This window comes from Pollicipes pollicipes, unplaced genomic scaffold (genome assembly GCF_011947565.3).
Source record: "Pollicipes pollicipes isolate AB1234 unplaced genomic scaffold, Ppol_2.1 Scaffold_1600;HRSCAF=1878_pilon_pilon_pilon, whole genome shotgun sequence".
Taxonomy (NCBI): Eukaryota; Metazoa; Arthropoda; class Thecostraca; order Pollicipedomorpha; family Pollicipedidae; genus Pollicipes; species Pollicipes pollicipes.
This window is the reverse complement of record NW_023595962.1, coordinates 13,981,893-14,008,111: the sequence shown is the minus strand read 5'-3', so window position 1 is coordinate 14,008,111 and position 26,219 is coordinate 13,981,893. Positions and strand designations below refer to the sequence as shown.

General features: G+C 54.7%; 1 protein-coding gene and 1 long non-coding RNA gene across 2 annotated transcripts in view; one reads left to right on the top strand and one right to left on the bottom strand.

Moving 5' to 3' along the window:
• The window catches only part of Cad96Ca (tyrosine kinase receptor Cad96Ca), a 51,370-nt gene extending 38,237 nt beyond the window's left edge, over positions 1 to 13,133 (top strand). Inside the window, exons 3-14 of the mRNA XM_037222394.1 lie at positions 362 to 517; positions 2,753 to 2,955; positions 3,319 to 3,392; positions 3,773 to 3,963; positions 4,432 to 4,551; positions 5,365 to 5,512; positions 6,591 to 6,743; positions 7,434 to 7,615; positions 8,995 to 9,134; positions 10,350 to 10,444; positions 10,701 to 10,810; positions 11,146 to 13,133. Coding sequence (XP_037078289.1) covers positions 362 to 517; positions 2,753 to 2,955; positions 3,319 to 3,392; positions 3,773 to 3,963; positions 4,432 to 4,551; positions 5,365 to 5,512; positions 6,591 to 6,743; positions 7,434 to 7,615; positions 8,995 to 9,134; positions 10,350 to 10,444; positions 10,701 to 10,810; positions 11,146 to 11,307 — 1,734 coding nt within the window. The 3' untranslated portion in view covers positions 11,308 to 13,133. The remainder of the gene's footprint in view (positions 1 to 361; positions 518 to 2,752; positions 2,956 to 3,318; positions 3,393 to 3,772; positions 3,964 to 4,431; positions 4,552 to 5,364; positions 5,513 to 6,590; positions 6,744 to 7,433; positions 7,616 to 8,994; positions 9,135 to 10,349; positions 10,445 to 10,700; positions 10,811 to 11,145) is intronic.
• A 510-nt stretch (positions 13,134 to 13,643) lies between these two features.
• LOC119099333 (uncharacterized) lies at positions 13,644 to 16,725 on the bottom strand. The gene is made up of 2 exons (XR_005094354.1): positions 15,323 to 16,725; positions 13,644 to 14,485 (listed from the first exon to the last, which is right to left on the bottom strand). It is a non-coding gene; the product is annotated as an uncharacterized LOC119099333 (long non-coding RNA).
• Positions 16,726 to 26,219: the final 9,494 nt, after the last annotated feature.

The following is a 26,219-nucleotide window of genomic DNA, read 5'->3' as shown; positions in this document are numbered from 1 at the left end:
TGGCGAAACCGCATCTAAGGATGTCGTTGAGGAGTCTCGGATGTGAGAAAGTTATACACATATAAATAGTTCCACAGAGGAATGAAACGTGGTATGTAGCAGATAATCTGACTCCTCTGGCATTCACAGAGTGGGCGTGACATATCATTAGGCCAATTCGCAAATCATGCAACACATTCGCAATGTTGAGCATGTTAAACGTTCGGAGATCATGCGAAATATTTGCAAATGTAAAGGATGTTAAACATTCGCTAATGTAAAGCATGTTAAAACATTCACAAATTACGCAAAACATTCGCAAATATTAAGCACGTGCATATTCGCAAATCAGGCAAACAACGCGCGTTGCTCTCTGTTGCAGATCGGTCGGCTGGTGGCGCGCGCGAAGGCGCAGGATGAGGAGGGCGACCCGATCACCTTCGGTATCATGCCGGATGAGTTCTCGGACGGCTCCCACCTCTTCACCATCAACAACGTCACCGGCGTCGTCTACCTGACGGCCGACCTCACCGGCAAGGTGAGTCCGCACGCGCCTGTGTGCGTGGGTGGGGTCAGTGACCTTCTGGTCAGCCGAGGGTGGGGTCAGTGACCTGCAGGTCACTGGCTGCATTTCGGAAACGGCTGAACAGTTATTGTGATATTCTGGCAACTGCATGTGTAGGCAAACTGCGTGTCTGCTAGGTCTTACAGATGCGGACTGGTTGCTTTTCAAAGATTGGTGCGACCGAAAATCGTTTCTGAGTCACATATGTGAAAAGTTAAATCCCCTACACGTCCCCGGTTGATTTGACATCCTTTTACTTGCTAGTAGTCATAGTAGTTTTAGTAGTTTTTTTAGTTCATAACTCTCTTCATACTGTAACGGTTGCAAAGAAATGGTCTGAGGCACGAGGTGGCCTCGGTGGTCCGCTCGGGGACAAGCATCACACGTTGCTACTATTATTCTGGTAGCGAATTTAGTACATAGCGCTATAGCGGGAGACAAAGCACAGAAATGTCAATATTCCAGCATTTTGTGATTTGCTTTAGGCGGAAAAGTTCTATTAAATCGAAATGTTTTAGTCATTTGATAGAACACGAACTTAGAAGACTTCTTTGGTAGGTCTCGACCAGTTAAGACCGATTTATCTGTACACTACCATCACGCACACAGATCCCAATTGGGTTATTTGTTCCATGTGAATGAAGTCATGGAATAACGCAGCAGTTTCACATTCGTGCCATACGATGTACACCGCGGTGTATGTTGTACACTGCCGGCTGGTTCACCTGCAGTGTATGGCAGCAAACAGCACAGCAAACCAGCAAACAGCGCCAGTAAATAGCACAGGAAAAAACACAGCAAACAGCACTCTGCCGGCTGATCGGCCTGCGGCGTGGGGCAGCCATGCGTCGATTATTCATAGTTGCAGCTCTACGGCGTATTGCCTTCTCGCGCTTGGCGCCTGTTCTTCCATGGGGCGAAATAGTTTTACGTCTCCACCCCATTAGTTTTCCCACTATCATTCGCCCTGGGAAAATCGGCTCCATGTCCCTCACTGAATCGCCCGGCGTCCCGTCATGCGGTAGAATGACGAGTCTTGTGGTATGAGGTATGAGATATGAGATAGAAGGAATGACCGCGTTCTTCATCATCCGCTGGTCTGTTATGCTCTCCGAAGCCATCGCCAAGTTTATATGTTTGGCTCTGATATGGGTGGATAAGATCTAAGCAAGTGGTGAACACGTTTTCGACCACGGAGGAAACCTGATTCAAAGGGAAACCTACGTAAGTTGTTTAGTGCATTAGTGAGGAACATTATTTGCATAGATAAGACAGTAGTATAAGCCTTATTCCTCGGAAGAAGCAGGAGAATAGAGATATAGTTTGGTTGATATTTCGGCAACATGTCTTTATCGAAACAAAAGCAGAGGTGGAAGGCTATTCTTCTGCTTTTGTTTCGATAAAGTCATGTTGCCGAAATATCAACCAAACTATATTTGCATTCTCCTGGTTTTCCGAGGAATAAGGCTAATACTACTGTCTTATCAAAAGGAAACCTAGTAGCCTAGTAGCCAAAAGGAAACCTGATAGCACTCGTTCGACCCAGAATCTAGAATACGCTCCCTCCAAACTGACTTCATCACACCGCTCACTGGAACTGATTATAACCGACAATATGTTCAGTGTATTTGCCATCAACAGAGGACCTCGACGATGTAGTACTGGATTCATAGCAGGCATAGCAGAGGCACGCGACATCTGCTACCATTTCAGTGATTTGTTATTAGCCAAGTGGCCTGTGAGCACGCAGGGCAGCAAAGCTACCGATCAACACCATCAGCACCACTCACCTACAGAAGGTCACGCAGGGTCGCGGAAGTCGCGGCTGAGTGGTTGGTACACACACCCCGAATCAACATCAGCATGCGCTGTGTGCGGAATAGAAAGACGTGGGTTCAACTCCCGCGGCAGACAACTTTCACTTGCTGCACGGTATGTGGACTGCTGCTCAGTTCGGCTCACCTGGCCTCCACGATGGGTGGATGTTGCTTCGCGTGGCTGCCTGCTGTCTTGGTCAGGACATTAAGGTGTTGCGCGATTCGATAAACCCCCCAGCAATCAAAAGATCGAAGGTAAGTTTTTCTAGCAGTTAAATTCGGTGCGTCTGATGCCCCCGCACTGCGGGCATGAACGGCAGCGTCGCGTCACTACGACGAAGAGGCTGGCTGGCTGATGACTGACTTCCCTCCCCTCCCCTTCCCCCGGCAGGAGAATGAGCAGTTTTACCTGCGAGTGACGGCCGACGACGGCCACATACCGGTGGTGGCGGTCGTCTGGGTGGTCATCACCGAGCCCACCGGCAACCTCAGCGAATTCGAGCAGCCGCCGACGTCCCACACGCAGCCTAAGCTGCCGCCCAACCTGGTCGACAAGGCGGGCGCGGCCGCGGCGCTGCCCGGCCGGCCACGCGCGTAAGTCACTGGGGCCGCGCGCGCTCCGCGGGAATCAAACCTACACCCCAGACGACCTGGGAGGTCTGCTCGCAATGGTGCGCTGTTGTCGGAGTCCCGCGCGCGAACCGCCACCCGTTGGCCACAGACCCGGCTCCTGGCGCTGAAGATGCAGAACGCCCTGCGGACGTGCAGGACGTGTGGACCGCGTGTTGTTTGCCCCATGTCACCCGGGCGCCTCTCGCCGGACGACGCGCCTGAGCGGCGCCACGTTGCTGTCCGATCCGGCGATCTCTGACCTCTGTGACTCCGGGTCCGGAACGTCTGACCTCTGTGACCCTGACGACGGGACGCGCCCGATGACCTTGACCGACCTTCCGCCAGGCCCATCGCCCTGGGCGTGCCGTCCCGGCCGAACCGGCCCAGCGGCGCCGCCAACGAGCGGTCGTCACCGACCGGTGAGGGCCAGCGTGGCTGGGGCGCCGGGCTCGAATCCGGCCGGCTGCTGAACTTTCGTCGGGCTGCCATCCTTGTCTCTTTGTGGACACGTAGCATTACCACTATGGTGACAACTTAATGAATTGGCTTAACATGGGCGTATCACCCCATTTGGAAAGTGCCAACGCTTCCGGTGGTGTGCTTGTTTTTGTCAAGTCTTGAAAGGCTTGAAGTGGCTTACCGGTGGACAGGAAATCTCAGCAGAGAGATGACGCATCGCACAGGGCAGCTGTTACCACTACCGCCACGCTTAACTGTAGCGTTATCTACGCAAGGTCTGCAAGGCAGCGTCGAAACTGTAAGGTCTGCGACATTTGACACGATCTTCCACTTATTTCAGAACCAACACGGCCACAGAACGCGACTGGTGCACCCTTGGAGAAGACCCCGGAAAGCGGTGGTCCGATGGATCCGACCCCGATTGTGGTGCCGATCGTGCTGTGCGTGGTGCTGGTGCTGGCCGTCGGCTGCGCCATCTGGTTCTACCGAAAATGGTCGAGCGCACGGAAGAAGACGCGCAAGGAAGAGAACGTCAGTGACTCTTCAAAGTGTGCCGGCCGATACGCCGGCTAACGTTGTGAATTTCGGGGTTACACCCGAATATTAGAACTAGCAAGGCGCAGACATGCGTATGTTAGAACCGCCGAGCGTCCCCATACATTCTGCAAGATATTTTGGTAGATGAAATTTGAAATGCGGCTTACAAGCACAACACATGTGAGATATAATCAAAGTACCTTCAACAAGCATGGTGTGGGAGGTAGTGAATCATAAATAATTAATGTTGTCGTGCTTGGGTATTCATAAAAAATTGCCAAGGTAATGTCGTGACTTAATTGAACTCGAGGCATTTTGATTGCCTCATTTGTCGCCCCCATTTGGATGCGCTCACACACATTTGTATCACCTCATTTGCATCGCGTGTTGATCTTGGTGAGCATCTCACGTGTCTTGCGCTGCCTACCCCGCCAGCGCCTGACGAGGGTGCCGTCGTTGCAGTACGCCATCGAGTTCCAGCGACGCTCTGGCTTCGGATCGGAGACCTCAGATAAAATGAACGACGAACAGAGCTCCACCTGGAGACGCTTCGACCCCAAGGGGATCGACGCCACCAAATTGGTAAGCTATCACAGCGCAACGTCAACCACCGACCAACCAGTCAACCAGCCAACCAGCCAACAACCAACAACCACCTAGACGGGGCGACGAGCAGGCGGTGGAAGAATGAGGACGAAGGCTCTCGTTGGCGATAATCTAGATACCTTGCCTTGGTTGGGTTAAGACATTTGCTTGCTGCTACATGTAGTGCGAATGGCCTCTTACTCCACATTGGGTTTGAGTTGAATTTCCTTCATGGTTTCGTCTGCAGAATGTTCTGAGGGGTGATTCGGAGCTGACTAGTGTTCGCATTGATTCAGAATAAGGATCAAGATTCAGATTCAAAATCAGAATAAGAATCAACCCACAATTCTCGTTAATTTTGGATAAATCATGCGTCGATTTGAATTCGCTCGAAATGACTCGACGCTGATGATCTGTCTCATTTGTCCGTAACCTTCGGCAGTCAGCCGTCCTTCACCCGTCATGACCTCTCACACAAAATTCCTCGCCTTCTCCAAGCCTCCTCCAATACCACCTCCACCGTAACCTTCACCACCTCCTCGCAACACCTCTCCACCTCCCACCATCACCTCCACCACCTCCCCTCCCCCGCAACACCTTTCCGCCTCCTCCTCCATTATCCCCACCACCTCCCCCGTAGCACCTCTCTGCCTGCTCCACTACCTCACTGCAGCATCTCTCGGCCTCCTCCGCCATCACCTCCACCACCTCCCCTGCAGTACCTCTCCGCCTCCTCCACCATCACCTCCACCACCTCTCCCACAGTACCTCCTCGCCCCCTCCACCTGACGTCCACCTCTGCCGCCGCAGAGCCTGGGCCAGACGAACCTGTCCTTCAGCGGCGAGTCGGGCCCCGACCGCAAGTGGGAGTTCCCGCGTCACCATCTGCGCATCCTGCACCAGCTGGGCGAGGGCTGCTTCGGCCAGGTCTGGAAGGTGGAGGCGCTCGATATGTCGGGTGAGTGCCATCTTGACGTGTCCGCCGACTGCGCGCATCCGCGTATTCCGCGTGTTCCTGCGATCTGATCCGCGTATTCCGCGTGTTCCTGTGATTCGATCAGTGTATTCCGTGTGGTTTTGTGTTTCGTTCCGTGTGTTCCGTGTGTCCCTGTGATCTGATCCGCGTATTTCGTGTATTCTTGTGATCTGATCCATGCATTTCGTGTATTTCTGTGATCTGATCTGGGTATCCCGTGTATTCCTGTGACCCGATCCGTGTGTTCCGTGTGCTCCCGTGATTCGATCCTTGTGTTCCGTGTGCTCCTGTGATCCGATCCGTGTATTCGTGTATTTTTGTTTGGATCCATTTTTACACATTAGGCGATGGGACAACGTGCAACATTAGCCAATTTACCGTGACAAAGCCATGCTCGTATGCTTTGAGCATGACATACGTCAGCATGTTGCTTCAAACGTTCCTCGGTAATCCACTACCGTGTTCCCGTGTAGCGAATGCCGGGGACACCTCCATAGCGTTTCCGTGCCTGTAACCTGCGTCGCGCTTTACCACTTCGCCGTTCCGTAAGCGCTGTGGGCACGTCTGAAGCGCAGCACTGATGGCTGTTAGTGTCCAGTGATGCAGTCAGGTATGCGTCTCTAGCGGGTGCGGGCCCCAGCGCGAGCGCTGGCTCCAGTACGGTCATTGGTCCCAGCACGGGTCCTTAAGCGGTCGCTGGTCCCAGCGTTTATTTTGCTCTACTCCTCTTCGGGCCTCTGACGCCCGCAAAACGGGATCATTCGCCTTTCCTAGCCCCTCCCCAAACTGCAGACGCTGCAGTGACCGTTGAAAAACTTCAGACAATCCCCAAACTACAGACACTGTCGTGACCGTTGAATGGCTTCAGACAATCCCCAAACTACAGACGCTGTGGTGACCGTTGAATAACTTCAGACAATCCCCAAACTACAGACACTGTGGTGACTGTTGAATGGCTTTAGATAATCCCCAAACTACAGACGCTGTGGTGACCGTTGAATGGCTTCAGAAATTTCAGCGCATGTTCGCCGCGTTCCACTAATCCCGCTCGGCGCCGCAGGCGTGGAGGGCGTCAGCACAGTGGCTGTGAAGACGCTGAAGGAAGCGGCCGGCGAGAAGGAGAAGAAGGATCTGCTGCTGGAGATGGACGTGATGAAGCTGCTCGACCCTCACCCTAACGTTGTCACCATGCTCGGCTGCTGCACTGAGAAAGGTCAGGCGGCATGTTTACGGTCAAAGCCGTAGTTCAACACGCCGCACCACTGAAGCCTCCATGTAAACACTGCGCTTCCATTCGTTACTATTGCGCCTGGGTTGTGCAAAATCCAGCATATGCAGAGCATCACACTCGGAGTGTCAGGTCTGTTATGTTCACGAGGAGTGGGAATAGCACAACGAAGGTTGAAGCTTTGCCAGTGAAGAGGAGCAATAGCTCAAAGAAGATGGTTAGCCACAGTTCGTGCAGTACCAGGTCATAGACCTTTGTATGAAAGCATACACTACCGTTGGGTGTACTCCCGTTTTCCTGACGGCAGAATGCCAACGAGCGGATTATTCACATCACAGACTGACTCTCTCCCTTTCGCTCTCTCTCTCTTTCTCTTCCTGTCCTACTCTCTCTCTCTCTCTCCCTCTCTCTCTCTCTCTCTCTCTCTCTCTCTCTCTCTCTCTCTCTCTCTCTCTCTCTCTCTCTCTCTCTCTCTCTCTCTCTCTCTCTCCTCTCTCTCTCTCTCTCTCTCTCTCTCTCTCTCTCTTTCTCTCAACTCTCTGTCTTTCTCTTTCTTACCTCTGATATTTATCCGTCGACACGTCAACACGGCACCAAATGGCCGCAGCGACCGAAGCGCTGCCAGAAACACCAAGCATCATCATCATCATCATTATCACCACCATCTCCCGGCAGATCCGATATTCCTAATTATGGAGTACGTGCACCGGGGCAAGCTGCAAACGTACCTGCGCGAGTCGCGCACCCCCAACGACTACAACAACCTGCACGGGCCCTCGGCGATGCTCACGTCCCGGGACCTCACCACGTTCGCCCACCAGGTGGCGCGCGGTATGCACTACCTCACCGAGAAGGGGGTGAGTCAAACCCGCACGCGACGGCGGCTGAGACCGGCAGCAGTGGCGCCATCTGCGGCGGCGGGAAACTGGGCGGTTGCGGGTCTTAGTTATGGTTAGTTACGATCATGTTTGGCTAGTTACGGTCAGGCTTGTTGCGGTCAGGTTACGGTCAGCTTACTTAGTTACGGTCAGGCTTGTTGCGGTCAGGTTACGGTCAGCTTACTTAGTTACGGTCAGGTTTGAGGGGAGGGAGGGGGTTGAATTGGCGTCTGGTCGAAAGACAAGTGGAGAACTTTGCAATACTATGCAGATGGAGGTCGATATGTAGGAGGAAAGTTTGGTAGAAACTCGGTCGGTGGTGGTACGGTGATGGCTGCATGCAATAGTCGTTTCGCTACTGATTTCCGGATCGTTACATTGTATTTAAAGGGAATATCTTAACCTATTTACTTTTCACTTATTATTGCATCAGACGCATACGATTTGATCAACCATATCAGTTTCTCGAAATCCCTCTGAATAGCTCAAAAATTTTATTTGAAATGGCCTACCCTGCGGGAGAAATCTCACTTGATTCCCTGCTCACCATTATGAAAGTTATGCGTTTTGTTCTCTCTGCCTTTTCCGGCGTATGTCTTTTGTAACGTTTGCAACGCACTACTGTCTCAAATGTTTGTGTAATAAATGACATGAAAGCTTGACATATGACTCAACATATGACAATAACATGAAAAATTCTGTTTAGACAAAAGATACGGGAACGTGAATCTTTTATCGCTCGAATTCTACCAAATGTTACACTGTGGTTTGATTGAGCCTCTATGGCGTTAACCACATTTACTTTTTTGAGGAGCACTTTGGCTCCGGGAATGGGAGTCTCACATGATCCTAGTAACGGACTGGTTCAAACTTCAACCAATACACTTCGTGGTAATAGGCACTTACACTCTGGGCCAATCAGAAACGTCCTTTTATTCGCACCAGAAGAGATGCGCATGGTAGTTGTCATGATGACGGTGGTTGCAACTGCAGGGCGGAAGCATAGTGCTGTTACAAAGCGTTAACAACGTAATTTGGATTTGAAAATAATTAGAATTGGCATCCATATTGCTTCTTGACGGTGCTGCAGTGGCACTTCCGAGTGCTTTTATTACGCGTAACTGGTCCTGCGGTTTTACTGGAGTATGTTTTTGAAACATGCCACAGGCGTGTGACACTCCTTCTAACTGTTGCAGCTGATGCCGATAAATATGACTTACACGTCTCATCAGTGACAGTGATAAACAGCAAGCAATCGATGCGCTCGAAAACTTCAAGCACCGTAAATTATCCCGTCATTGGGCATATGCCTTATGACATCACGTGCCTCGTATGACGTCACGCTATGATATTTCCAGATTATTCATCGGGATTTGGCGGCCCGCAACGTGCTGGTCTCAGAGGAGCGCGTCTGCAAGGTGGCCGACTTCGGCTTCGCGCGTGACATTATTGTCAGTCACGTGTACGAGCGCAAGACGGAAGGCCGGCTGCCCATCAGGTAAGCAGAGCCATCTGTTGGGTAGATTGGTAACTGAGCCCGGCATCATCAGGCCTCGTCCAGTCGATGCCCTGTGAAAGTAAGTGTGATGGGCTACTGTGTGGATTCTAGCTGAATGTGTCACACACAGCCGACTATCTGCTCATTAGCTGATCACCTGGGAGATGGCCAACGAACCAGCACAGTCATTGAGCAGGATGCACACTTAGCACGTCCTTTGCGTACAGGCGCGTCAGTGTCGATAGGCTCAACGTCAAGCTACCCAGCATCGCACAACAGTGTCCAGCTGCATGCGTGAAGCCGCAGCTAACGCGCCACCAGCGCGATAGCCCTTACCGAATCACAAACGCATCAGGAGCTCGTCATCCTCTCTGTTTTCCCAATTCTTGCTTCATCCCGAATCCTTGCGTTACCCGGTTATCTGCCCCCGTCCCCCCCCCCCCCTTGCGAGGGCCGAACGCAAACCTCGAGGAGGGGTTCCCGCGCGGGTTCAGTCTCGGCAGATGGTCCCCCAGGTTCACTGTTCACCCCGTCCCCCGTTCTCCACTCCCCTTCATCCCATAGCCCTGAAATGGTGGTGACTGGCGGAAAGGCTTAAATGCCGACAACGAAACTAATCAGGAGCGTCACCTTTTTCCTCGTTCTCCTTTTATCACGCGTCCTCGCGACACCCCTTTTATCCGGGAAAACCACATGCACCAGCCATGACGGGGCTTAAGTGCACCCTGGTGGGGGTCCCGTCCGAGTGCCGAGTACATGCCCTGTATAGTGGTCCCCGTACGTGCTAGGTCTCCACGGATAGACCCCGGGTGCATGCAGTTTTCCCATAATTATCCTAGTCTCTTTTATCCGATAGCCCTGCAATGGTCACTACTGGCCATAGGGACTCCGTGATCCAAACCAAACCAAACCAAAAGTACGGAAGCCTACTTAGTGCTCGCAACGTTCACATGTGTCCAATAACAATCTTCCACTGGATGGAAATCGACCCAAGCAGGCAGCGCGCCTGAAAGCCCTTGTAATCAATCAATAACCACCCATGAAAACCATGGACTGCCAACACATTTGACCATGGACTGTCGACACTTTCATCCACGCGCTTGTTCACGCATCCACGAACCGCCGCATACCTCCGCGGATGTGTGGCGAACGAGGGACGAAGGAACGAAAGAAAAGGAGTAAAGGACGAGCTTGTGACGTCACTGACTTCTGCAGATGGATGGCGCCGGAGAGCTTGTACGACAACATCTTCACCGCCAAGAGTGACGTATGGAGCTTCGGCATCCTGCTCTGGGAGATCGTCACGCTGGGTATGAACTTATGACGTCATATGTTGGGCAAGCCAAAAACATCAAACGGAGTGTAATTTTCGCGTGTCGTGGCAATAATCATGCGGCCTACTCCCCACGCTCGATCGGTTGATTATTCTGACTCTCCCCTGATACATGTTTCGTAACATGTCGCGAAGTTCTCGCAACCAGATGCGTGACACCACAGCGCACATGTACGAAGCGTTCATGTGACGTCACTGGGAACCGCTCCGTGACACGTTGACTTGCGTGACAGGCTCTACCCCGTACCCGGGCATGTCGGCTCAGGAGGTGATGAAGAAGGTGCGAGAAGGGTTCCGTCTAGAGAAGCCGGAGCACTGCCGGCGAGAGCTCTTCAACCTCATGGTGAGTCCAGTCTGCAGTGGTGCTCCTCGTGCTCTCTGGTGTGCTCCGCGATGTGCTCCTGTGCCGATATGCAACGAGGCGAGCAGGCATGTCGTAATGTGAAACCATGGCGAAGAGCGTCAGTGCTACCAACACCAAGGAATTTGTTCACTGATAATCAAATAGAAAATACGCATAATTTATTGCTACTCAACGCATGTGCACGATGCAGTGACTTAATAGTTGCCGTTCCATGCAGATATCCTAGATTGCTGCCATTTTGTATTCCTATTAATCCGCACGCATAGGAGAGCGTTGCGGGTCGCAGTTGTCACACGCGTTTTGCGTGTTTTCAGTACTACTGCTGGTCAGCGGAGGCCGACTCTCGTCCGGGCTTCGCTGAGATCGTGGAGACGCTGGAGAAGCTGCTGCTCACGGAGATGGACTACATAGAGTTGGACCGCTTCCCCGAGCACTCGTACTACAACCTCACCGGACTCAGTGGCGAGAAAGTGTGAGCCGCCGGCGTCAGCGGGGCGAGTGGCGTCGCCCGGAGAGATGGACCCGCCTGAGCTGTGGTGGACTCGTCCGAGGCGTGATGGACTCGTCCGAGTGGTGATGAACTCGTCCGAGGCATGATGGACTCGTCCCGACCGAGCTGTGATTGACCCCAATTACGCAACGCCGAACGACGAAGAGAACGACAAAGGCTCATCTGTGACGGTGGCACGTAACTGGCAGATTCTGATAAGGTCTCCTATGCATTGTTCGGGAGCAATGACATGGTTAACAGTAGCGGCATCAGCGAGTGACCATTGGCCCTGCGACTGTACGCTTGCTTCAGAAAGAACGTGCTTTCCGCAGCGCACGCACTACTCGACCAATGGTTGTGAGTCTTCTCCATGACGTCACGTGTGACGACATCAACGACGGAGGCCTGCGATCGGGCTGATTTTCTGACAGATTCGAGTGGGCTCCATCTAGTTACTGTGGACCCGAACAGGCCGTTTTCAATGTCGCGTCACATGTCTCGCCACCGGCGTGTTCGAGACAGGCGGTGGGCTTCCTGCCGGTCAACATGACATGCATGTGTCGTGCAATACCTGTGGTATTTGTTGTACAAGTGTATTTGATATCTGCGACTGTGAATATGTATTAGTATGTGAATAATGTTGCACCTGGCCTGTTACGGATATTGGTTCATTCACACGCGCACGCATGATGTTTGTTAATGTCCGTTTCGGGTGTCAGGCACGTGGAATGCTGCTCTGGCGTGGCTCTAACGCTTTCGATTAACTTCAGCGCCTGACTGTAATGGAACCTTTGATGATTGGCGAAAACCGGCTATTTGAACCATGCTCAAGGCCGTGTGGTTGTGTCTTGCAGGATGCTTTCAAACAAGACTCGCTTGCAATAATGTCGCAGTAGATTTTTTAAGTAACTGCGGTTTGGACAGATGATATTACATACTCGTAGATCTGAACGCAACATAATAAACCAACAACGGCACGGAGCCTGACAATACGACGGGCTGGTTTTGCGATCGCGCATTTTTAATTTTGCTGATGTCATTCAGACCTAATGCTCCATAGTGCAGCGCTTTTGAGTTCGCGGCATGTGTCATTTGACAGCGGTTATCGTACCGTACATGTGGTGTGGTGATCATATTTCAAGTCACGTTCTCGCTCCCATAGGGACATCTGTCGTATGTGGTGAGCACAACACGTGCGGTGAACCTTACCCGGTGCAACAATTGGCACAGACGCCTGTTACGTGTCGCCTCGTCTTCTAGAGCAGCTACAGCTGGCAATAAAGCACCGTTTTAAACCTCCGAAACTGCCTTCAGGTGCCACACAGGTCATGTGTAGTTAGAGTGGTTGTGCTCATGTGGTCACGGCAGCAGATGCGCTTGTTGCTCGCTTCCAGCCGGGCTGCGCGCGATATGTGACAGCACCGCTCACTTGTCGCGCACTTGCGATGTCGCGATGACGTGGCCATGCCTTTCATCTGACCTGTTTTACGGTATTCTTTATTCCGTTTGATATGTGGCTGGTGGAATGCATTTCCCACAAAATACTGGCTGTCGTTGTTCCGACGCCGCGTTCTACTGCCGCCGCGTTCTACTGACGCCGTGTTCTACCGACGCCGTGTCGTATTTCCGGCGCGGGTCTGTGAAGCTGGCCATAGATTGTGCCTGCTCTTGGGGGTGCGTGCGAGACGTGTTGATATGGAGCGAGTGATGTGACGCGTAACGTGTGACGCGTGACGGCAGCAGTCACGTGCTGTTCGGACCCGTGTGCTTTAATGTTAGTGGCCTGGTGAATATACAGACATATGACACGGACCAAGCGTGTATTGCGGCGATGTCTGAAACCTTCAGCATCAGCCTGGATGAGGCTGTTCATGATGCGAGGACGTCACCGAGTGGAAGTGTGAAGATCGATGTCACATGGAACATAAGCTCTGTTTGCGCTGGTTTTGACGGGTCTAAATTCCTCCGTGAAAATCCTCTCTAAGTGATGTGCAAAGCAGGTCCGTCTGAGCACGTTAAGGCTGCAGGCGCGTGTTCAAAAGCCCAAACAATTAGTGAATAAAACCATTACAGTGTTTTATTGCAAAGGGTTATGAATTGAACAAATCGCTTCGCATACCGATGGCACGGCCAATTCTGTGCCGCTGCTCTGCATTCTGCCGCCCCTCACCATGACACGTGGTGGCAGGCAGTAAAAGGCGTAAGCGCTGCTTGGGATTCGAACCCGGATCCCGGGATCAAAGCCTGCTGCGCTGCCATTTGTGCTATTTCTCTCAAGTCACGCTATTAAATTCGCGCGATATGCTTCGGGGATGGACTCGCCTAATGATGCTTTTGTATTCCTTTTTTTCTTAAACACAACATTGCCACCACAAATCCCTTAGGAATTACGTACTCGCTATATGTTTCAGCAGCCAATTCTACCAAAGCACACTGTCAGCGTACCAGAGCCGATGCCGCCGCTATACGGCTCTCCCACACCGCACGTACGCCGCGACAGTTCGCACTCGAAATCGCTCCTCAACAATCGCCGATGGACGGTAGACGGAGCGGACACCGCGACCGCTGATGCGCTTCCCACTGGGGGCGCGCTCCGTCGCGAAGAGCGTGAAACGCTCCTCGCAAGCGCTCGCTTCGCAAACGCTCAAGAGCGTAAAACGCTCTTCGCAAAGCTGAAAATAGTGTTGCGGCGGTGATCTATCTCGATCGTCCGGCGGCAGCCCGGCTGGAGGGGACTCGAGACCAGGCTCCGGTCGCTCCTTGGAAGGCCGGACGTGTTTCGGACGTCTTCTGGACGTGTCCCGGACGTGCTCGGGACGCGTCCTGGACGTCCGCGGGACGTATTCTGGATATCCGTCACGTGTATGTTGTGAGTGGACCACTCGCCGGCGCGTGAATGGGACGCACTTCGGAAGTCCAGTAGCACACTATGGCGGGAGGGGGGGGGGGGGGGAGGGGGTCCTGTTGACGTGGTCGTTTGGCGTTCTGCACCTTCGTACGCGTCGAAGGGTGTGTTCCGTCGGCTTTGAGACGAGTGCTGATCACGTGACAGCGGCGGACGTCTGGCTCTAGAGGCAGAGCCCCTCTTGGCATCCCCCGGACGTGCAGTGGGTGGCTCTGGAGCAGGCGGCGCCGGCCCCCATGGCTGGCAGGCACACGGAGTCCTGAAACAGAGCAGCCCGTCACACACAGAGTCCTGAAACACTGAAGCCCGTCACGCACAGAGCCCTGAAACAGAGCAGCCCGTCACACACAGAGTCCTGAAACAGAGCAGCCCGTCACGCACAGAGTCCTGAAACAAAGCATCCCGTCACGCGCAGAGTCCTGAAACAGGGAAGCCCGTCACATACAGAGTTCTGAAAAAGGGAAGCCCGTCACGCACAGAGTCCTGAAACAGAGCGGCCCGTCACGCACAGAGTCCTGAAACAGAGCAGCCCGTCACACACAGAGTCCTGAAATAGAGCAGCCCGTCACACACAGAGTCCTGAAACAGTCAACTCGTCACACGCAATCCTGAAACAGAACAGCGACACAGCTTCTACCAGCGAGCTTCTGCGTTAGACCGAATGCATCCTCAGGCCTCAGATCGATGCCGGCTTCCATCGCGCTACGATGTTTGTTCTAACACTGCAACTCCTCGCCCACTCCAGTGATTCGCGAAACAGAAGATATGAGAGATATGCACTGAAGATAAAGAGAAATATGCGCTTCGGCTGTGTCACGGATCATGGATCGGATCGCTAAGGATCACCATCTTCTGATCAGTGGTGCTCTATCACGCGAAGGTCAACTACGTCAAGAGACGACGCTTCATAAACCGGAATCGGCTCAACACAATACGGTCCACAGCTTAGGGGGAAACTGTGGTTGAAAGGCCATCGGGCTTACTCATTCGCTCCCACATTACACCTATCTTGTCCACAAAAGCAGCCTGACAAGCCAGGCAAACCACATCGAGAACATTCTCCAGCGCTGTCTGGCGGCCGAGCGCCGCCACTCACCGTTTCTTTAGTCTCGGTGCCCGGGCACGGCATGGCGGCAGCGAAGCAGGCCAGATTTAGCGGGCAGTCGGCGTCCGCCCGGCACGGCTGCAAAAACCGCAGCTCTAGTCGGATCGCGCCAGGGTCGGCGCCACACTCCGCCGCCGCCGGCGCCGGCTCTGGCTTCGAATGCCCCTCGGCGGGCGGCGGCAGTGGAAGACCGTCGAAAAGAGACGGCCGCGGGAGGCCGCCGCGCCCCGCTTCGGGAAGGTAGGAAGGTTTGGCGTCCGGCGGGCTGATGTCGCCCGGCTGAGGAAGATATGCTGGCTTGGAAGACGTCTGAACGGAAGACAGCTCAGTCCTCCCATTCGGCTCCGGCAGGTAGGCGAACCGTGAGGCTTTGTCGGCGGACGGCGCGTTGTGTGACGTCAGAGACTGCGTCAGTGACCGTGTGCCATCTGGTAGATACGACCTCCCCTGGCGGGCCGTGGTGAACTCTTCGATCACTCCCGCGGGCAGCAGCTGCGCCGCACTCACGGCGAGTTGATCCAGCTGCACGGAGGATAGCTGACCGTTGCCCGAATGCGGCGCGATGCCCGGCGCGATGAAGGCGGCCAGCTCGGGCGGCACTTCGAGCACATCCCCGTCCTGTTCCTGCAGCTGCGGCAGCGTTTCCGGCTCGAACTCCAGGGACTTGCCGCGCCTGGAGTTGGGCGCCCGTACCGTCGCCGTGGGCTGGCGCCTGCCGGGCAGTCGCCTCCGCAGCGGCGGCGCTCCGCCCCCAGACGTCCCAGCGCTCTGCGGTGGCCGGCGGCTGCGTCGCGGCGCCGTCTTCGTCACCTCCCGCGCAGCCGGAGGCGTCTCTTCCGGCTCCGCCTGGGGTCGCCTGTAGCGACCGCGGCCGCGGCCCCTCCCCGCCGCAGGCCGCGGCACCGCCTGCTCCCTAGCCGCCTGCGCCGGCCGCCGGCCGCGCCGCGCCACCCGTGTCGCCTGGCCGGTGTACTCCTCCAGGTCAAAGCTGCCACCGCGCCGCCGCCCAGAGGTGGAGGTCACCTGTGGCGCAGGTGGCGCTGGCGGCGTCGCGGCCGTCGATTGACGCTGGTGGCGCTGGCGGCGCTGGCGGCGCTGAGGGTGGCGCCGCGGAAGGAGTGGGCCGGGACCGCGAGCTGGCCTGAAGAGGCCTCGCCGGCGGCCGCTGCCGGTCCCTGATCCGGGGCGGGCAGGCCGGGCAGGCCGAAGGTGCCGACGTCGGCGATGGGTACGCCCTTGTTCCGCTGTTCCTGGATGAACGCCTCGAGGTTGAAGCGGGAGCCGCTACGGCCGCTCTTGGCGGCGGTGCGGGACTGAGACTGGTTGACGGCAGGCTGGGATTGAGACCGGCTGGCGGCGGGGCGGGACTGGGACCGGCTGGCGGCGGAGCGGGACTGGGACCGGCTGGCGGAGGGGCGGGACTGGGACCGGCTGGCGGCGGGGCGAGATCGGGACCGGCTGGCGGCGGTTGGCTGCGCCAGCCCCGGCGTCGTGGGGCGGCGCGCCGACCCAGCGCCGGCCGGAGTCGGCAGCTGGCGGAGCGGGGAGCCGGCCGTGGTCGGCGTCGGAACCTCGTCAGCCGGCGGCGGCTGGGACGTCGGCGTGGCGCGGGTGGTCTCCGGAGCCGCCGGGGTCACGCGCGACCGGTTCCGGCCGCGGAGTCGGCGACGCCGCGGCGCCGCAGTCGGCGTCTCGACCGCGGCTGCCGTCTGGCTCTTGCGTCGGCCGGCGGCCGCGGCGCCGGGCGATGGTGGCGCCGCCGCGTGTCCGCGGGCGGAACCCGGCGTCCGCCTGCGGCGTTTCTGCGTCGGCGGCGGCCGCCAGCCGCCCGCCGCTGGCTGCTGGTTCGTCCCCGGTCGGCGCTCTATGCCGCTGCCGGGAGCGGCCGGCGAACGACCGCCGTCGGGGAGCCGGGGCGACACTCTCGGATGGCTGGGGCGCCTCGAAGTTCGGGGCGTCCGCAGCAAACTGCTGAGCGTCGCTGGGGATACGGATGCTGCGCTCCTGCGCCGCCGCTGCCGCTGCCAGCAGCTGGAAACCATTGGTCGGTGTTAGCCCGGTAGACAACTGGAAATATGTCATACCCTCATATGTGGCGCTCACGAGGCTCCCAAGCCTGTTGCAGCGACTAGAACCTGGACCTTTCCAGTAGTCGCTAACACTGAGCAATCCATATTTTTGGAAGGTATCTATGCGTGCTGTGTGGTGGGACAGTGAAAGACATTTATCCTCAAAAAGCCGAAACACTTGGATTTAGGTGCAGGCACTTTTGAATAATCTACCATGCACGATGTGGTTATAACCAGGTGATATCATCATTTCAATATTCAAACCACTAATTTAGCGCCGGGTAGCTACTAACACCAGGTGGTACTCTGCTAAGTAGTGGGCTCTGAACGACCGCCGCTGTGCGGCTGCTGATAGGCGGCACTAGCTGCGTTGTCATGACAACAGCTGTTTGATTTGTCGCGCCATCGGTGGCAGCTCCTGGCCATGTTGACCTTGAAGTGTGTTGCCAACTCGTCACACGCCACGCGGCCATCGTAAGCTCGTTGTCACGGTCGTCGCACGCTTGCGAGTTTCCGTACGGGCTTTCACATGCCGCTTGATTCTGCTGATCCACTCTGTGTGGCGGGCCAGGGCCATGACCTTGGTCAAGGTTGGGCCAGGCGCTGGGAGAGAGCCCTGGCCCTTCTAACCCTCTCCTCCATAGACCTAGGGACAGGGGAAAGTGGATTTGGCACCCACATCTCACCAAGTTGTAATGACCCTTTTGTAATGCAGAGGGCACTTCCGGTGCCCCAATTTGGCAGCGTTATGTTCCGGCTCTCCTCGCTTGTTAATACTTTTTTACTGAGTGATGTGCAGTGTGGCTTTATATACCCTTCGTTTTAACGGAAACGGAAGGGACATGTGAACGATATCCTTGTGAAATGCAAAGTCATGCATTATCAGTTGGCAGCCGCTGCTCCGATGCCTAAAAAAAACTCCCGTTAAATGCTTGAATATTTTCACAGCCCACTCAGTAACAACCACGTTCCATAGATAGATTTTCTACTGGATCTTTTCTTTGTGTCGTCAGCTGTTGATCGCTACCTGTCTGTTTTTGGAGCTTTTTCTACGTCCATTTCTCCTTCCAGTGCAACATTTTCCTTTTACTCCATTGCTGTTTACATCCACTGTCCTATCCAATTTGGAAGGGAACACCAGGCACTGCAGTTCACCACAGAACCTTGCAACTGGCCACACCCTGCCCCGCCCCCTGCCTCCCAGCACACCCGGCAGTACCGCGACACCGGCCGAGGTCAAGCACCGCCCACCCGGCAGCCGGCTGAGAGTGGCCCACGGCGTGCCGTGCTCCGGCTACCAGCCGGCGCGCTCACGCAACCAGACCCCGCTAATCATGCGTGACCATACCATGCGTGACCGTACCATGCGTGACCCGCCCGCCGCGCTTGGCTTCTGGTGTGACCTCGGCGGACAGTTGCGGTGGCGAGCCGTTACAAAGTCATGTTTCGCAAAATGGTGACGCGGGGTGGTCAGTTTCGAGGGACGTGTCTTTGTCAGGTCCGTCAGGCATGTCGGACGATGTCGAATGTGGGACAATGTTGGGTGACCATGTTGGATGTCGGACACTGCAGTGCCTGGCAACAGCTCAGCCCACTGCTGATACGATCCCACCACAGAGAGAGAGAGAGGAGAGGAGAGAGAGAGAGAGAGAGAGAGAGAGAGAGAGAGAGAGAGAGAGAGAGAGAGAGAGAGAAGAGAGAGAGAGAGAGAGAGAGAGAGAGAGAGAGAGAGAGGGGGGGGAGTAGAGGGAGAGAGAAAAGAGGGGGAGGGAGAGAGAGAGGGAAGGTGGGATGGAGAAGGGAAGAGGAGGGGATAGAGAGGGAGAGAGAGAGAGAGAGGGGGGATAGAGATGAAGAGAGAGGGAGAGAACAGAACTATTCGGCGGTAGCGCAAAACAGCAGCACCAAAGCTCGAACCTCGTGAAGCGCATGCGCAACAAATGATTAGCATGAAATCTTAACCTTCTTTTCAGATCGGCACAAACATTGTCCGTTCAGGCGACGACCGTCAGCGCGAGTGACACCAGAACCATGTCTCCGCCCCTCTGTGCCGTGGTCCCCTCAGCTGTTCCGCCGCCCCACCCCCGCCCCGCCGTCGTGGGGGCAGCCGTCTGTGCCGCGGAGGCCGACCCCGGACAGCTGGACCCCGGCCTTGGCCGGTGCGGGGGAGCCACCATCCTTGTCTGCCCTTCCGTGCCGCACCGGGCGGAGATCCGGGGGACGTCGGGGGGAGGGGGGAGGAGCGATTCCAGGGAAAATGAGGACGGGGAGGTCAGCTGGTGAGTCCCGTTGGCTCCCTCCAGTTGACGTTAACGGTGTCAAGGGGAGACGACTCGGTCGACTCTCCGACTCGTCAGGAGGTCCGTGATCTGACGCCTGGTCTGGGCACGAAGTGGAGCAGTACCACGTCATCGCATGTGACTTGCATCATTACACAGGGGCTTAATCTGGTGTCAGAGCTGAAATGCACAGTGACTGAAACAGACAGGAGTGAAACCCATCGCATGTCGGCAGGATCTGTCAAAATAATTAATACAAGTGGCTACAGAAATGATTTTGTTTCGTAATCATTGACCAGTGAGTTATTTTACTATGGGGAATTTGGTCCCATGGCACCAATTTATCATGTACTGCAGTAAACAAGAAACTAGGAACGAAGAAACGTGGACATGTGTAGACATGTAACGTGTAAAATGTATAGAAACGTGCACATGACGAAACAAAAACACATCCAAAGTACCGGTTTCTTTGACAAACCTGACAACATTCCATGGACAACATTCCATTGTTTCTCCGTACTCTACTGTTCGTGCATTTCAGATTTGACACCAAAGCAGGTCTCTGTCTAATATATGAATATACGACGTCTGATATATAAATATGTATAAGATATGCTATAATAGGTCCAATATATAATAGCGTGAAAGAAGCTAGTTTCAAATATTACCTGTGGATTTTGGCTTCAAATGAGCTTCATTCTTCTTTTTCACCAAAAACAATGCGATAATATGTTCACCGGCCCTGCACTTTCCCTCCCCCGGTATAAATCGGGTGACGTCAGAAGAGAGAGAGAGGGGGGGGGGGGGGGACCGCGCCGAGCTTTACGGCACATTCCACTCTCGCTACCAAATTCTGCCTGCGAATCTGGAATTTCACGATCGGATGAAAGGGGTGAGGGCTTGCACAACAAACGTTGACTTGCGTAAACTCTGTTCAGATATCCATACATATAAAAGCTTCTGACTTAGAACAAATAAAACCATGAGTGCTCCGTAAGGTGTAATTTCATACAGCATGGCCTACTGTCGTGTGCACCGAGCCATGCGCATCCCGCACGCACACACACACACACACACACACACACACACACACACACACACGCATATATATATATATATATATATATATATATATATATATATATATATATATGTATATATATACATGTGTGTGTGTGTGTGTGTGTGTGTGTGTGTGTGTGTGGTGTGTGTGTGTGTGTGTGTGGTGTGTGTGTGTGTGGTGTGTGTGGTGTGTGTGTGTGTGCGGTGTGTGTGTGTGTGTGTGTGTGTGTGTGTGTGTGTGTGTGTGTGTGTGTGGTGTGTGTGTGTGTGTGTGTGTGTGTGGTGTGTGTGTGTGTGTGTGTGGTGTGTGGTGTGTGTGTGTGTGTGTGTGTGTGTGTGTGTGTGTATTTCACCTAAGTCAGCTGTAGCAGCCGAGTACGCCAGAGCAGAGTCTGTCTACAGCACGGTGCCCAAACGTCTGCCGCCTGTCGCCATGGATTCGTGGGCGACGCGTCCTTCCACACGGTCACCCAGACGGACGGTGCGTCACGTGAGTATGTGACGTCACACCCGCTGTCTGCCGTTTTGCCGTGCCGCCGTGACCTTCGTGAGGGCCGTGACGCTCGGGACGCCGGGACGCGTGACGGTGGGCCTGCCGCTGACCGAGCCGGTGGTGACGGCATCCGAGCCACAGTCATGGGCTGAGAACCGTTGAAGACAATGGACCCACGAAAATATTGTTATTTTTGTTTTCCGGTGAGAAGTGAAAAGTTGTCATTAAAAAGCAGCTTTACCTTCCGGTAACATTCCAAATACATGAAAAATTGGGATGGTGTTGGTTGTGAGGCTAAAACGGACTAAAACGCCCTTATGTGGAAGGTATTACTGCCCCATTCTCGTATCAGGCTTCATATGGCGAAACGGGGCGAAAAGATTGCAAACAGTTTATGGAACTGAAAACTTACAGGGCAAAGAGAACACTTTACTAAAAATGGCTACCATAGAGCTTACTAGTTCAACCGAATGATTCAGATGAAGATACTATGTGTTGTGTCTATGCGTACGATTTGCTTTTAACTAACACTAAAAAGGGATTTTTGATTATGATTTTGAACTAACAAGCTTGTACAGATAACACAGAAGTAATTGTCTTATTCCCCGTAGAAAAACTAGGACAATGGAGAGATAGATGCGTTCTCCTGCTTTTTGCTACGACGAATAATGCTTTTACTACTGTCTTATCTATATACATAATGCTCCTCGCAAATGCACTTAACAACTTACGTAAAAAGCTGGTAGATCCAGCCTCTTTAAAGAACATAAAATATGGCAGTCCACATGGCTGAGAAAGCCTTGTTGATCACCACGTACTAACGACCACGCTGCATTGCAATGCAATCTACCAGAACGTCTGTACGCTTGACCAACTGACCGATCGAAGACCGCGAAATACAGGAACTTCTCCTTCTTGTAACGCAGACCTAGTCTGCTGACCTGACCTGGACATCCCATAGACAGCATGGGTGGCTACCCGACGTGCTGCTCCGTCTCAGTTCCAGGTTCGCTGTCTTGCGCGGGTGGCCAGCCCCGCCAGGACAGGCCTGGAGGGTCGATGCGCGGCACCGGACGTACCCGAGATGAGATGCAGCACCGGGTCAGTGCGCGAGGTGACAGCTACCAGTGATAAAGGATAGGCCTAGCGGATCGGACGCGTTGATTATTTTGTCTGGTGAGATTTGTAGCACGTGCGTGGTACACTATCCTGGTTCAGGTATTATCGTTCCTTTCCCAAGAGACTCATCAGAAAACTGCAGTGAAAAACCTGCATAGCTGTGGGCGGTAATAGGAGGCTTAGTGCATCCTCTTTGTATTTCATCAGCGTTAAAGGCTTTAGACCACAGCGGAGTTAAGACATAGACTGGTACTTGAACCGAGCCACGCAGCTGTGATGTGGCCACCTCGCGCAGTCGGTATTGCTCAGTGCAGTTGCATCATGCATGCTATATTGATGATGCTCCTGCTGACGCGGCGCGGACAATTTCAGACGCTTGTTTACTCTGAAACGGCTCTAACTCGTGACGGTTCTCCATCGACGTCATCAGGCTCAGCTGGCTGCCTCCTAACTGCCACCTGCTATCTTAAAACAGCTAATGGGCTCATATCTTGCATCCAGAAGGCTCACAGCCAAACTTGCACCGGTGACGGTCGCGGCTGGCGGGGCTGGTGCCATTGACCCACGCTCGCTGCACTGAGAGCCAAGTTGAAAGGACTGCCTGGCGGACACCCAGCGACCGTGACACCATTCACCACGGCGCCGGCGCGCTGCACCAACCGACCTGCTGGGCTGCCGGGCTCGGCCACCAGCCCAACGACCCGATCTGCGTGATCACAGCGCGATGGTGCTCCATGTCGCTGTCCATCTAACGCGGTGGCACTCGATCGTTTTGCAGCACCGAGCGCGTTACCCAACCGCCGCCGGCTGGCTGGCTGCCACCGCGCTGCTGAACATGGGTGCGCCAGCTGCAGCCAGGCAGCTGATGCGTCAGCTGCAGCCGCAGTCAGGCAGCTGGTACGTCAGCTGCAGCCGCAGTCACCCGCCATCACTGCGAGCATATTGCTCCGGCGATGCAGGATATGTCATATCATGCCACTGTGGCTTTACGACGCACTCAGCTGATGAGGCTTTATGGCGTCGCCTGCCTCTCACCCTGGCAGGAAGGGCGGGCACCGCGGGGAATCGAACCCCGTACCTCTGGTTTCCCAGACGCGCAGTGGTTAGCGCAGACGCGTTAATCCCCACATTACCGGCGCCCCGCGATGCGCGCTATACGCAGCGTGCCGAGCTCGTGGTGTTCGAGGGCGGCGTAGGATTCGGTGCACAGCTGCCTTATCGCTTTTGTTGTGTTGCGCAAAGGGTATCCGATGATTTATCCCCAAAGCGATGCAATAACTCATGTTTACCGCTCGGCCGCCGACATCTTATCCATACTTCGCAGGCATTTACATCGCCTTTTGATGCGCTATGCCAGCCATAAGCCTGTCATCTACACGGCCTTCAGCGACCCTGGGCCGATGCTGAATACGGATCACCACTTGACGCGGCGCTGTACGGTGATCGCCACATGCCTCTCAACACAGAGCCCGTGCCGCGAACCCTTGTGTGCGCCAAGACATCACGACTGATGCCGTCTTTTTCGTTCTACTGCGCTCCGGGCTGTCCATCCCCGTGTAAGCCGTTCTGCTGTTCGCCGAGGCTAGCCTAGGCCTAGGCTGAAGTCACATGCTAAGCCATGCTGCTGTTCGCCGAGGCTAACCCAGGCCTAAGCTTAGGCCCCTGGCTAAGCCGTGCTGCTGTTTGCCGAGGCTAACCCAGGCCAAGGCTTAGGCCCCGGCCAAGGCGTGCTGCTGTTCGAAGAGCCTAACCCAGGCCAAGGCTTAGGCCGCTGGCTAATACTCGGCGTCCTCGGCTCCACGGAACGTCAGCTGGGGTATGACCAGTCCCGACTGATGACATATTGATAAGAGGCGCTGACTTTTTGTGAAGTTTTTGCCCAAAGTCTAAGCCAAACCAGCGGATGTGCCAGCTGTCCGTCCAAAAAGGTTGAAGCCAGGTTGTTAGGTTGTCCAAAAATATTCGATCTTTTGGTACAAAACCACTATTGCGTGCAGCCCGTAACCCCAGCGGCTACTCGCGTCGCTACATTCCCTCACTAGAAGCGAATGAAAAGAAAGGAAATGGTCGTGGGTGAGTAAGGTGCACGATGCAAACCCATGTGCTACAAAAAAGAATGACGTCGACTGTCTAGAAAAACTTTCAAGATTTCTTCCCTTGTCCGCCCAATCTCAAAATGGGGCATTGGAGACTCTTGGAATTCTAAAAATTCGGAATCCAGTCGGCACCTCTAATACCGAGGCCGGCACGACAGCCGGCCAGCGACCGGTCTCGTGACAAAACGGGCTGGTGACTTGCCCCCCTCCGCTCACGCTCTCGACTTAACACGCTTAAGCCGTGGCGCGTGTTTTCCAGCCTGGGGGTGAGGGGGGGGGGGGGGGCGCTCCACACAAGGCGGCTCAGGACCGCAAACACGGCCAGTCAGCGGCTGTCTTTGTCTGTCTGTTCTGCTGTCCGCTGTCCGGTTCTGCACTCGCATGTGGCGCCCACGGCTTTGCCTCGTCGCTCGTTGCTGTTCTCGTGCGTCAGGGCGTCAAAGCGCTCTAGACCGGTGTGACCTTTCGCTTGACTAAAACAAGCCAAGTATTGAAGGAGATGAGAACGATGGTCGCACAGATAACGCCAAAAGCCGCTTAGGTCAAACGCCGCACGCCTTGAGAACTCATGCAGAGAAGTCATATCATTGCACGTGCCGTCTTTTATCACGCCTCTTCACAACAGCGAGCGTCGAGTTTATTAATGTAGCGGCCATGCGCCTAATGACAAATTACCTCCATGCCAATTAGGATATGGGGCCGGCCCTTTAAAAACGCGTCATTTGCCGCATGGCAACCAATTACTGACGCTCATGTCAGCCGGCCAGCACTATGCTGAATGGCCGTTTGCAGACGATAAACTGGGTTATGTCATGCAGTCAGCTTCAGGCTGAAGGGCCTGCCCTGACGTAAAGGATAGCAGCAGACACAACTGACGTCACGGCATGGCAGTTAACACCAATGACGTCACTGCGTGGCAACAGACACCATTGACGTCACTGCATGGGACCAGTCCGGCTCCAACGCGCAGATGTTTTGGCTTTTGTTACGATTCTGGAAATTCTACATGTTCAGCCGACGTAAAGTCCCGGGATCGGGCCTGCAACACCTGGACTTACCACGGTTATAAGTCTGCTCTGGTTGTAGGACAACCTGGTCCTACATTTTGCACAAAGACGTGAACCTACTCAAGTACAGGCTTCTGCAATGAGAAGCACTACGGGCCGCCGCTGCGCAAAGTCAAGAAATAAGTCAAACGTCACCCAGGTGTCACCCAGTCAAACATCACTATAGATAGCTTCTTCTGATGCTGTTACGTTTGATTGTTGTCACATCCTTTGCGGCATGCATTGATAACACGTGACAACATGTTGAAGGGGCCCGACATGACCGTCGTGTCCGACGTTAGCCGGCACTCTGTCGGCTGGACCGCTACAGCAATTTACGGCCGAGTGCCTCCCAGCACCCAGCGGAGTGTGTCCAAGCACCCAGCAGAGTGCGTCCAAGCACCCAGCGGAGTGCGTCCAAGCACCCAGCAGGGTGCGTCCAAGCACCCATCGGAATGCGTCCAAGAACCCAGCGCAACAGCCAGCCGAACACGCCGCGGAGTGCTGTCCCGCTTCCCAGATCCTGGGTTGCATCTCGCCGGCTTAGAACGGTTCGGGCCTCGTGGCGAGATGGCCGATAACAGGGCTGACGTGGACCCGAGCTCCGAGCAAAGGCAGACGGGTGCCGGGACTTTCGCTGTCGCCCGACCTGGCACAGCGCCGAAGGTCGTCAGCGCCGCCGCGGTGAGCCGCCGCCGGGGTGGCCAAAGATGCTGCCGCAGGG